Genomic DNA, 12,500 nt, shown 5'->3' with positions numbered 1-12,500 from the left:
TAGTCCAGGTCCCTGTAGTCCAGGTCCCTGTAGTCCAGGTCCCTGTAGTCCATGTCCCTGTAGTCCAGGTCTCTGTAGTCCAGGTCTCTGTAGTCCATGTCCCTGTAGTCCAGGTCTCTGTAGTCCAGGTCTCTGTAGTCCATGTCCCTGTAGTCCATGTCCCTGTAGTCCATGTCCCTGTAGTCCAGGTCTCTGTAGTCGATGTCCCTGTAGTCGATGTCCCTGTAGTCCAGGTCTCTGTAGTCGATGTCCCTGTAGTCGATGTCCCTGTAGTCCAGGTCTCTGTAGTCCAGGTCTCTGTAGTCGATGTCCCTGTAGTCCAGGTCTCTGTAGTCCAGGGCTCTGTAGTCCATGTCCCTGTAGTCCATGTCCCTGTAGTCCATGTCCCTGTAGTCCAGGTCTCTGTAGTCGATGTCCCTGTAGTCGATGTCCCTGTAGTCCAGGTCTCTGTAGTCGATGTCCCTGTAGTCGATGTCCCTGTAGTCCAGGTCTCTGTAGTCCAGGTCTCTGTAGTCGATGTCCCTGTAGTCGATGTCTCTGTAGTCCATGTCCCTGTAGTCCAGGTCTCTGTAGTCGATGTCCCTGTAGTCGATGTCCCTGTAGTCCATGTCCCTGTAGTCCAGGTCTCTGTAGTCGATGTCCCTGTAGTCGATGTCCCTGTAGTCCAGGTCCCTGTAGTCCAGGTCCCTGTAGTCGATGTCCCTGTAGTCCAGGTCTCTGTAGTCCAGGTCTCTGTAGTCCAGGTCTCTGTAGTCCATGTCCCTGTAGTCCAGGTCTCTGTAGTCCAGGTCTCTGTAGTCCATGTCCCTGTAGTCCAGGTCTCTGTAGTCCAGGTCTCTGTAGTCCAGGTCTCTGTAGTCCATGTCCCTGTAGTCCAGGTCCCTGTAGTCCATGTCCCTCTAGTCCAGGTCCCTGTAGTCCAGGTCTCTGTAGTCCAGGTCCCTGTAGTCCAGGTCCCTGTACTCCAGGTCCCTGTAGTCCAGGTCCCTGTAGTCCAGGTCTCTGTAGTCCAGGTCCCTGTAGTCCAGGTCCCTGTAGTCCAAGTCCCTGTAGTCCAGGTCCCTGTAGTCCATGTCCCTGTAGTCCAGGTCTCTGTAGTCCAGGTCTCTGTAGTCCATGTCTCTGTAGTCCAGGTCCCTGTAGTCCAGGTCCCTGTAGTCCAGGTCCCTGTAGTCCATGTCCCTGTAGTCCAGGTCTCTGTAGTCCAGGTCTCTGTAGTCCATGTCCCTGTAGTCCAGGTCTCTGTAGTCCAGGGCTCTGTAGTCCATGTCCCTGTAGTCCATGTCCCTGTAGTCCATGTCCCTGTAGTCCAGGTCTCTGTAGTCGATGTCCCTGTAGTCGATGTCCCTGTAGTCCAGGTCTCTGTAGTCGATGTCCCTGTAGTCGATGTCCCTGTAGTCCAGGTCTCTGTAGTCCAGGTCTCTGTAGTCGATGTCCCTGTAGTCGATGTCTCTGTAGTCCATGTCCCTGTAGTCCAGGTCTCTGTAGTCGATGTCCCTGTAGTCGATGTCCCTGTAGTCCATGTCCCTGTAGTCCAGGTCTCTGTAGTCGATGTCCCTGTAGTCGATGTCCCTGTAGTCCAGGTCCCTGTAGTCCAGGTCCCTGTAGTCGATGTCCCTGTAGTCCAGGTCTCTGTAGTCCAGGTCTCTGTAGTCCAGGTCTCTGTAGTCCATGTCCCTGTAGTCCAGGTCTCTGTAGTCCAGGTCTCTGTAGTCCATGTCCCTGTAGTCCAGGTCTCTGTAGTCCAGGTCTCTGTAGTCCAGGTCTCTGTAGTCCATGTCCCTGTAGTCCAGGTCCCTGTAGTCCATGTCCCTGTAGTCCAGGTCTCTGTAGTCGATGTCCCTGTAGTCGATGTCCCTGTAGTCCAGGTCCCTGTAGTCCAGGTCCCTGTAGTCCATGTCCCTCTAGTCCAGGTCCCTGTAGTCCAGGTCTCTGTAGTCCAGGTCTCTGTAGTCCATGTCCCTGTAGTCCATGTCCCTGTAGTCCAGGTCCCTGTAGTCCAGGTCTCTGTAGTCCAGGTCTCTGTAGTCCATGTCCCTGTAGTCCATGTCCCTGTAGTCCAGGTCTCTGTAGTCCAGGTCTCTGTAGTCCATGTCCCTGTAGTCCAGGTCTCTGTAGTCCAGGTCTCTGTAGTCCAGGTCTCTGTAGTCCATGTCCCTGTAGTCCAGGTCTCTGTAGTCCATGTCCCTGTAGTCCAGGTCTCTGTAGTCCAGATCCCTGTAGTCCAGGTCTCAGACGTCTTCTCTGAAATAGTCTGAAGAGATAACACCTCAGCAGTTGGAAACACAAGACCTTTAACATCAGACCGACGACAGGTATGAAAACATATGTGACCACGAGGTGGGCGGGGCCTGTGGTCATGTGGCTTCAGCCCAGTCGTTGTCTCAGGCTGGTGGGGAATGTCAGAGAAACTTTACACTGAGTCTAAAAATAAAACTTTGTTTCCCATCATGCATCCTGTTTCCTCTCATCACCTTTATCATGGCGTCTGAAGATCTGAGAATGATCTGTCTTTCTCCTCTTCTTCCTCTCAGACGGAGAAGTTTTCGGGGGCGGTGCCTCGTCAGGACAGTCCCTCCCCTGTCTCCCTGGCAGCGGAGGCGGAGCCTGGTCAGGAGGAGGAGCATGAGAACATGAAGAACCTGCTGATCAGCAGCAGCAACAGTCTGAACACCGACACCAGAGGTCTGAGACGCTCCAGAGCCGTCCGCAGTAAGACTCCGTCTCCGTCTATGTCTCCGTCTCCATGACAACGGCCTGTCACCAGGTCCACACTGAGAGACTCTGAGTCGTGTTGTTTGAGTGTGTGTCCGTTTGATCACATCATTGTTTCTCTACACCTTCACCTCAGTGACTGACACATGTGACAGGAAGAGTAAGTAGACTGACCTGACCTCAGACACCTGACCGTCACCTGACCGTCACCTGACGTGACCAAACCCACAACTCAGTTTGTATTTTAGAACCTAGAACTACTACTAGAATCTCTTGAGTGTTTAAACCGTCACAGACCAATAACTGCTCCTCAGTGGGACCCTCAGACCTCCAGACCTCCAGACCCTCAGACCTCCAGACCTCCAGACCCTCAGACCTCCAGACCCTCAGACCTCCAGACCTCCAGACCCTCAGACCCTCAGACCTCCAGACCCTCAGACCTCCAGACCTCCAGACCCTCAGACCTCCAGAACTCCAGACCCTCAGACCTCCAGACCTCCAGACCCTCAGACCTCCAGACCTCCAGACCCTCAGACCCTCAGACCTCCAGACCCTCAGACCTCCAGACCTCCAGACCCTCAGACCTCCAGACCTCCAGACCCTCAGACCTCCAGACCCTCAGACCTCCAGACCCTCAGACCTCCAGACCTCCAGACCCTCAGACCTCCAGACCCTCAGACCTCCAGACCCTCAGACCTCCAGACCTCCAGACCCTCAGACCTCCAGACCTCCAGTCCCTCAGACCTCCAGATCCTCAGACCTCCAGACCCCCAGACCCTCAGACCTCCAGACCTCCAGACCCTCAGACCCTCAGACCTCCAGATCCTCAGACCCCCAGACCTCCAGACCCTCAGACCTCCAGACCCTCAGACCTCCAGATCCTCAGACACTCAGACCTCCAGACACTCAGACCTCCAGACCCTCAGACCTCCAGTCCCCCAGACCCCCAGACCTCCAGACCCCCAGACCTCCAGACCCCCAGACCACCAGACGGCAGTAAAAGTACTTCCTGTAGTTAAAGCGTCACAGTAAAAGCATTCCTGTAGATACAGTGTCACAGTAAAAGTACTTCCTGTAGTTAAAGCGTCACAGTAAAAGCATTCCTGTAGATACAGTGTCACAGTAAAAGTACTTCCTGTAGTTAAAGCGTCACAGTAAAGGCACTTCCTGTAGATACAGTGTCACAGTAAAAGTACTTCCTGTACTTAAAGCGTCACAGTAAAAGCATTCCTGTAGATACAGTGTCACAGTTAAAGTACTTCCTGTAGTTTAAGTGTCACAGTAAAAGTACTTCCTGTAGTTAAAGCGTCACAGTAAAAGTACTTCCTCTAGTTAAAGCTTCACAGTAAAAGTACTTCCTGTAGTTAAAGCGTCACAGTAAAAGCACTTCCTGTAGATACAGTGTCACAGTAAAAGTACTTCCTGTACTTAAAGCGTCACAGTAAAAGCATTCCTGTAGATACAGTGTCACAGTTAAAGTACTTCCTGTAGTTTAAGTGTCACAGTAAAAGTACTTCCTGTAGTTAAAGCATCACAGTAAAAGTACTTCCTCTAGTTAAAGCGTCACAGTAAAAGTACTTCCTGTAGTTAAAGTGTCACAGTAAAAGTACTTCCTGTAGTTAAAGTGTCACAGTAAAAGTACTTCCTCTAGTTAAAGCGTCACAGTAAAAGCACTTCCTGTTAAAGTGACACCTCATTGATCTTATGTCTGTGTCGGTGAAATCAGGAGTCTTTTAACTTTCCCTTCTTGATGAGAGGCAACACGTTTACAGTTCATAAAGTTCTGTGTCAAACCAGGAAGTAGAGACGCCGCTGACACATGAACACGGAGCAGATAAGTCTGAAGGCAAATATTTATCTTCAGTCTACAGTTCAGTGTCAGGTGTAAAGTAAACCACAGGTTGTCCTCAGGCCTCTGCAGAGAGGACGGGGTCTGGATTTAGTCCAGGTCTGGTTGATAATCTAGTCCTGGTTCTGCCTGACGTTCTGGTTTTCGTTTGCAGGTATGGGCAGGGTGAGTCCGTCTCAGATATCTGTGGCCAAAGACGACGGGACCACCTCCCAGGACGACGCCACAGACGAGATCATGGACCGGTTGGTCAAATCCGTTACACAGAATCCAACTGACAGAGCATCCAGTCCCAAGACCCGGAAACGATCCAGACTCAACAGGAAGTCATGTGAGTACACGGCCTGATCATGTGATGATGGTTTTAGTGTTCTGCTTAGTCAGGTCCAGTCCGGTCTGTCCTGGATCTGGGCTCTGGTCTTCAGACGGTCCAATTCTCAGGGTTCAGACTCTGTGTTGAGACACAACAGCAGCTCTGTGTCCACAACAGGCTGTTATCTCTGCAGCTCCATATCTCTGTTTTCACTCAGAGATAATCTTCACCTCTGCTGTGGAGGACGCTCTGACCTCCCAGGAGTCAGACCGACAGATTCCAGGACCATTCAGACACCAGGTCACCTGGAGTTCATGTTTACCTGTGCTTATTGTTCTGGATCAGCTGATCAGCTCAGAGTGAAGGTTCTCTCTGTTTCCTCCTGTTTCCATGAACCGGAGTCAAACACGTGTGGCTGAAGATGAAGCTGTCACATCAGAGGCTGCGTCACTTCCTGTGTCTCACATAGAGCTAACCAATCAGAGCTGCTTCACCTCCATGATCCTGACAGCTGCTGCTGGTTATTATCACAAGAAAATCAAAAGCTGAGTGTGATATTAAAGTCTCAAAAGGGAAGCCGATGGTCTCCATTCAGTGTTAGAGATCAGTTCAACACACTGCTGACAACCTGCTAACACACTGCTAACAACCTGTTAACGCATACTTCTAACAGCCTGCTAACAACCTGCTAATGCACACTTCTAACAACCTGCTAACAACCTGCTAACAACCTGCCAACGTACACTTCTAACAACCTGCTAACAACCTGCTAACGCACACTTCTAACAACCTGCTAACGCACACTTCTAACAACCTGCTAACGCACACTTCTAACAACCTGCTAACAACCTGCTAACAACCTGCTAACAACCTGCTAACGCATACTTCTAACAACCTGCTAACAACCTGCTAACAACCTGCTAACGCACACTTCTAACAACCTGCTAACAACCTGCTAACGCACACTTCTAACAACCTGCTAACAACCTGCTAACAACCTGCCAACGCACACTTCTAACAACCTGCTAACGCACACTTCTAACAACCTGCTAATAACCTGCTAACACACTGCTAACACACTGCTAATACAATGCTAACCACCTGCTGAAAATCTGATAACAAGCTGTTAACAGTCTGCTAACGACTTGCTAACACACTGCTAACAACCTGCTAACGCACTGCTAACAACCTGCTAACACACGGCTGACAACCTGCTAACACACTGCTAACCATTTGCTAACACACTGCTGACAACCTGCTAACGCACTGCTAACAACCTGCTAACACACTGCTGACAACCTGCTAACACGCTGCTAACCATTTGCTAACACACTGCTAACAACCTGCTAACGCACTGCTAACAACCTGCTAACAAACTGCTGACAACCTGTTAACACACTGCTAACCATTTGCTAACACACTGCTGACAACCTGCTAACACACTGCTGACAACCTGCTAACACACTGCTAACCATTTGCTAACACACTGCTGACAACCTGCTAACACACTGCTGACAACCTGCTAACACACTGCTAACCATTTGCTAACACACTGCTGACAACCTGCTAACACACGGCTAACAACCTGCTAACACACTGCTAACCATTTGCTAACACACTGCTGACAACCTGCTAACACACTGCTAACCATTTGCTAACACACTGCTGACAACCTGCTAACACACTGCTAACCATTTGCTAACGCACTGCTAACAACCTGCTAACACACTGCTAACCATTTGCTAACACACTGCTAACAACCTGCTAACGCACTGCAAACCCACACTGCTGCTAACGATGTGTTTTCAAGAGTTCAGAAGCAAAATGAATGTGAAAAAAGTTCAGAAACTGAATCACGAGACATGAAGCAGTTTACAAACAAACAAACAAACAAACAAACAAACGTGATCATGATGTAAAAGTCTCAAATGTAAAATGTGTCATATCTGCTCATGTGTTTCAGTGAGGAGGACTCTGAAGAGCGGTCTCAGTGTGGACGTGGTTCAGGCTCTGGGCCTCAACAAGTCAGAAGACAAAGTCTGAGCTGAGACTCGATCGATCGATCAGTCTATTGATTAGAGACTGAACCCAGACCAGCTGAGCGGCAGGAGGAGCAGATTCTTCCTGTGTTTGGATCATGGACCTGATTCAGACTTTATTCTCTCCACTGTTCAAACATGTTTGAAGAAATTCTCCGTCACATTTTTAACTCGCATCAGAATCAGAGACGATCAGTTTCAAACAGGAACGTCAGAAGAGCCCGTCCTGGAAAATAAAGTCCTTCCAGTTTGGAGCCTTGAGATAAAACAGGTGTCTGTGATGTTAATAAAGTTTTCAAGGTGAAGGCTGAACTTTCATTTCAACAGGTGACCTGGTAACAACGATGGACATTTAGACTGAGAAGAGTCTGAACATGATGAACCTGCTCTGTCACCACTCAGCCTCCTTGAAAGTCCTTGAGGAGTTGGAAAGTCAGGGTGAATGTTTCATGTCACAGTGTCACAAACTAAAATTAAAATCACACAGAAATCACTAATGTGGTACAAAGGTCACCTGTCACTGCTTCAGCACCGTGTGTGTGTGTGTGTGTGTGTGTGTGTGTGTGTGTGTGTGTGTGTGTGTGTGTGTGTGTGTGTGTGTGTGTGTGTGTGTGTGTGTGTGTGTATTCCTCTGAGCACAGATCTCTGTACAGTTGTGATGTTTTTGCACTTTGAGATGTGTTTGGTTTCGGTCCAGGTGTTCTCTCTGACCTCTGACCTCAGGTCAGTGTGTGGGACTCTTCTTCACTGTCGACACAGACTCTGTTTTAACTTAAACATTTTATAGAAATATTAAATAGGATTGAATGTGTTCCAGGTATAATTAATAAAGAACGACTGCTCCTTCTCTTCATGTCTCATTATATTGAGTCTGTCTGCTTCCATATCAAACACTCAGATTAAATCAGTGGTTTTCCACCTTTGCTTGAGAATAAGCTGGTGGATCCTCTGGAGACACACACACACACACACACACACACACAGAATCTATCCACCTGGAGGAAGCCAGCTGATCAGGTGTGGCAGCAGAAGTTCAGCATGTGATTTATTCAGACTGACAGAAGTCAGAGGATCCTCCATGTTGAAACATCAGGTTTGACTTCAGTTAAATAATAAAGGCCGATCAGCTGAGAGCTTCACCCTGATGGAGCTGATCCGTCAGCTGGAGACACAGAGACAGATCAGCTGAGTGTCTCTGTGTTTCACCTGCAGTGTGTCCGTCTCTTTAAAGGAGAACGGGGCGGGTCACGTGTTCAGCTCCGGTGTCCCCTCCTCCGTGTCTTACCGGAGCCTGTGAGTGTGTGTTGATGTTGTAAACCGGCTGCCGGCCTCCCTCCTCCGCCGCTGTCCTCTCCGTGTCTCGGTGTGTATATAAAGGACAGAGGGATGTCCTCCCGCTGAGCTCCGCGGGAAGATGCTGCCGCTCGGTCTGATGCTGCTGCTGTTGACGGCGGCTGCCGCCGACCTGTCCGTGACGGGCTCTCCGCCGCTCCGGGGGCCGGGGCTCGGCTTCTCTCCGCCGGTGTCCGCCTCTGCCTCCGCCCCACCGCTCCTCCTCCACCCGCAGCCCCGAGCAGAATACGGGGCGCCCGGTGTCGCCTTGGCCCGGTCCGCGGTGGAGGAGCCGGCCGGCCCCGCCGAGGAGGAAGAGGGGGGGCAGCACCATCATCAAGGCGGCGGGTACCGGGTGGTCCAGTGGGAGTGGAGCTACGTCCAGACCCCGTACATCATCGCTATCTGGCTGCTGGTGGCCAGCGTGGCCAAGATCTGTGAGTCTACCTGTGTGTGTGTGTGTGTGTGTTTCAGTCTGTGAACCAGATGATCTGAGACCAGCTGCTGGTTTCACAGACTCACTGGAAACAGAACCAGAGTGGAACTGTAGTTACATCATGAGCTGATCATTTCATCCCGATCGATTATATTGATGATCTGAAAAGATTCTTCACCTTCAGTCAGACACAGGTTCAGTTCACACTGAGTGATTCTACCTGTCTGTCAGGAAGTGTCATCAGCTTTACAGCATTACTGTAACTCAACTATTTATTAATAAACTCATTAGTGAAGCATCACCCAGATCCAGACTCAGACTCAGTCTGGATCAGACTCAGACTCAGACTCAGACTCAGACTGAGTCTGGATCAGACTCAGGGACTGTAGAACTCGTCTATCAGACAGATGAAAACAGGTGAAGTGAGACAGAAGCAGGTTTGAGGCAGATTTTCAGTTTTACATCAGAAAGTGACAAGAAAGAAAGAAAACTGCAAAATGAGGATATCAAAAATTAAAAGAATAAAAAATATATATAATATGTACAGATGTTTAAATATAGGTGATAGTGAACATTTACAATCACAGGTGAAATGAAGAGAAGAACATCTTATTGTCTCTGTGAAGGTTGTAGAGCTGACCTGAAATCAGTTTGATTTCCATCTGATGAAAGATGTTGTATCATTTCCTGTTGTCAGCTTTAAAAAGAGAGAGAGTGACAGAGAGAGAGACAGAGAGAGACAGAGAGAGAGACAGAGAGAGAGACAGAGAGACAGAGAGAGAGACAGAGAGAGAGACAGAGAGAGAGAGAGTGACAGAGAGAGAGACAGAGAGAGAGACAGAGAGAGAGACAGAGAGAGAGACAGAGAGACAGAGAGAGAGACAGAGACAGAGAGAGACAGAGAGAGAGAGAGACAGAGAGAGGGAGGGAGAGAGAGAGAGAGAACAGCAGGAAGTCCTTCTATAAACTGACGATGAGCTGAAAGTTCAGAGTTAAACATCAGAGACGTTCAGGAGCAGAACGAGACCAGCTGGACTCCAACTGTCTGTCTCTGTCCTCCTCCCTCCTCCTTCACTCCTCTCTCTTTAAACATTTTGTTCCTCCGTCATGGCTCTATACACACACACACACACACACACACACACACACACACACACACACACACACACACAGAGTCATGTTTCCTGAGCTGCTGGTGACTCACTGCTGCAGGACAATAACATCCTATACATGCTGCTTATTAATGTGGTCATGTTACTGACACACACACACACACACACACACACACACACACACGGAGGCTCTGTTCATTCAGCTGAATCCAGTTCTCTCTCGTCATGTGACGACGACTTGACGGACTGAACAGACAGAACTCTGGATCTTGTTTAACGCTGCCGCTCTCACACGATGATGTTTTTCTTCTGGTCATTAAAGCTCATGTTGAGACGCAGAGGAGGGAGGTCAGAGTGATGCAGACGCAATGATGGTCTGAGACAGAAACAAGGAGTCTCTGTCCCAGTCAGAGTACGGCGGCTGACGAGGACAAACGCTGTAAAACTCCTCCATCAGCAGAAACGATGCAGCTTCAGAAACACATGAAAATACAAAACAAACACAAGAACAGAAACAAACAGCAAATGAAGAAAAACGGAGAATACAGAAACGGTGCAACAAGAAAATCATACGAACAGAAAAAACAACGCGTCAGAGCTCCAGGCCTCCAGGGGGAGCTCTAACAGAACACCCACAGACTGTAGCTAAGCTAACGCTAGCTACGCTGTCTGCTGCTCTTTTAAAGTATATTTTTTTGGACTTTTTATGCCTTTATTTGATAGTATAGTGGAGAGAGACAGGAAACAGGGAGGCAGAGAGGGGGAATGACATGCAGCGAAAGGCCGTCCGATGCGGGATTCGAACCGGGGCCGACTGCAGCGAGGACTGTAGCCTCTACACATGGGGCGCCTGCTTACACCACTACGCTACACGACGCCCCTGCTGCTCTTTTATAATGTAAAAAAAGAACACAAACCTTTTTATGTCGCCTCTTCTGTCTTCCCTCATTCTCTCTCGTTTGGTCAAAGGTCAAAGGTCGAAGCTCAAGCTAATGCTCAAGGTGATCCACTTCCACGTGTCAGAACCGTAGCAGACAGACTCCGTCAGAGATCAGCAGGTGGAGTTGTTGTCATGGAGACGATGATGAAAAGATGGAGGAAGTACTTCAGGTGTTTGTCCTGAAGCGTGTTGTGGAACAGCTCTGCCCCCTGTGGCCATGAGTTAAACTGAGAACAGACCTGAGATCAGCTCAGCGGCGTCTCCAGAGGACGCAGGCTATATCAGCTGATTAATGTCCAGCCTCAGAGTCAGTGTGATGAGCAGCACGTCTGTCTTTCACTGTCTCCTACCAGCAGTCAGTGTATTTACATGTATCACCATGACGACGAGCTTCCACCACTATAACCAAGTGCTTCAGTTTCCTGAAGCCAATGTTACACATGGTTCTATCATTATAAATGTTTTATATGTGTATATATATATTATATTACTTTATTTATTTATTTATTTTTCATTCAAAAATTAATTCAACTCAAATTTACCTGAGCGTTGTGACGTGGTGATATCAGTCATGTCAGGAGCGGATGGTGGGTGAGGATATGATGTGATGCAGCAAACCAAACAAAGAGAGGAGGAGGAGGCAGGCCAGGCCCCGCCCACCCGGACAGGTACAGCTCCACCCACCACCTGAAAAAAGTAGCAACAAATCTCATGTTGAGTCCGTCTGTCAACACCTTCCCTCCTCTGTGTGTCTCTGAACTCTCAGCTCATTGGTTCCTCCTGAAGACGATAATCTTTAAAAACTTTTCACTAATATAAAGTTTCATTTTTACAAAAGTCTCAGTCAGCTGATGGAAGTCTGTCCAGGAAACAGAGACTTTATTGGGGACTATTTTCAGCGGCGGATTAATCCACAGTAGGTGCTGTAGAGAGTGTTTGTGGCAGAAGGACGGTGTGTGTGTGACTGAGTCATAATAAACTACAATGTGTGTTTCCATGGTGATGAACGAACATGTGACTGATGTGTTTAATAGTTTATAGGAAGAGAGGAGGAGTCACACTCTGAACATCAGCTTTAAACTCCGTAAACATGTCCTCAGTCTGTGTGTGTGTGTGAGTGTGTGTGTGAGTGTGTGTGTGTGAGTGTGTGTGTGTGTGTGTGTGTGTGTGTGTTTTAACGTGAACAGGCTCCATGTTTCACTGCAGAATCAGATGTTGATGTTTAGTTGAACTTGTGTGTTGCCATAGTGATTTCCTTCTGTAAGGCGGGAGGGGTTGTTCAGGAAGTCACTGTCAGGTTCATGTCGGGGTCACACAGACGTTATGCTGCGTTCATGTGAGGGTCAGAAAACAGGAAATCCCAGCTCGTAGGATCGTAGAGAGTTAACATCTTCACTTTCACATCCAGATGTTTGAAGACTCACTCTGATTAACATCTGTCTGAGTCTTTATTCACTGAGGCAGTTTGTAAGACAGGCTGGAGGAAGTAAGGAGGTAGTGAAGGAGACGAGGAAGCAGAGAGGGTGAGAGGAAGTGAAGCAGAGCTGCAGATGTTTGAGACTGTGACAGTTTAAAATTCATAACTGTTTGATTTAATCACAGAAAACAATAATAATCTGATCAGCTGATGTTCAGATTCATCAACAATCAATCAGTCAAACTTTATTAGTACAGCTCTGTCCACACAGATCAGTGCAGCTCAAAGAGCTTCAGACTGAACTGAGAAGAAAAAGACGAATCCAGTAAGAAACCTTAGAATGAGAC

The 12,500-nt window shown here is 48.5% G+C and overlaps 2 protein-coding genes across 8 annotated transcripts in view; both read left to right on the top strand.

The window, feature by feature from the left end:
* The window catches only part of fhod1 (formin homology 2 domain containing 1), a 55,773-nt gene extending 48,010 nt beyond the window's left edge, over positions 1-7,763 (top strand). For all 7 annotated transcript variants that reach the window (XM_056375039.1, XM_056375055.1, XM_056375047.1 and 4 more), the window contains 3 exons: positions 2,535-2,712; positions 4,719-4,895; positions 6,841-7,763. In XM_056375039.1, the coding sequence (XP_056231014.1) occupies positions 2,535-2,712; positions 4,719-4,895; positions 6,841-6,920 (435 nt within the window). In that variant the 3' untranslated portion in view covers positions 6,921-7,763. The remainder of the gene's footprint in view (positions 1-2,534; positions 2,713-4,718; positions 4,896-6,840) is intronic.
* A 139-nt stretch (positions 7,764-7,902) lies between these two features.
* slc9a5 (solute carrier family 9 member A5) overlaps positions 7,903-12,500 on the top strand; it is a 21,395-nt gene continuing 16,797 nt past the window's right edge. The window contains exon 1 of the mRNA XM_056375100.1: positions 7,903-8,685. Within this exon, the coding sequence (XP_056231075.1) occupies positions 8,331-8,685 (355 nt within the window). The 5' untranslated portion in view covers positions 7,903-8,330. The remainder of the gene's footprint in view (positions 8,686-12,500) is intronic.

Source organism: Seriola aureovittata, chromosome 1 (genome assembly GCF_021018895.1).
Source record: "Seriola aureovittata isolate HTS-2021-v1 ecotype China chromosome 1, ASM2101889v1, whole genome shotgun sequence".
In the NCBI taxonomy this organism is placed as follows: Eukaryota; Metazoa; Chordata; class Actinopteri; order Carangiformes; family Carangidae; genus Seriola; species Seriola aureovittata.
The sequence above is the reverse complement of the archived record's forward strand: the minus strand, read 5'-3'. Positions and strand labels throughout refer to the sequence as shown.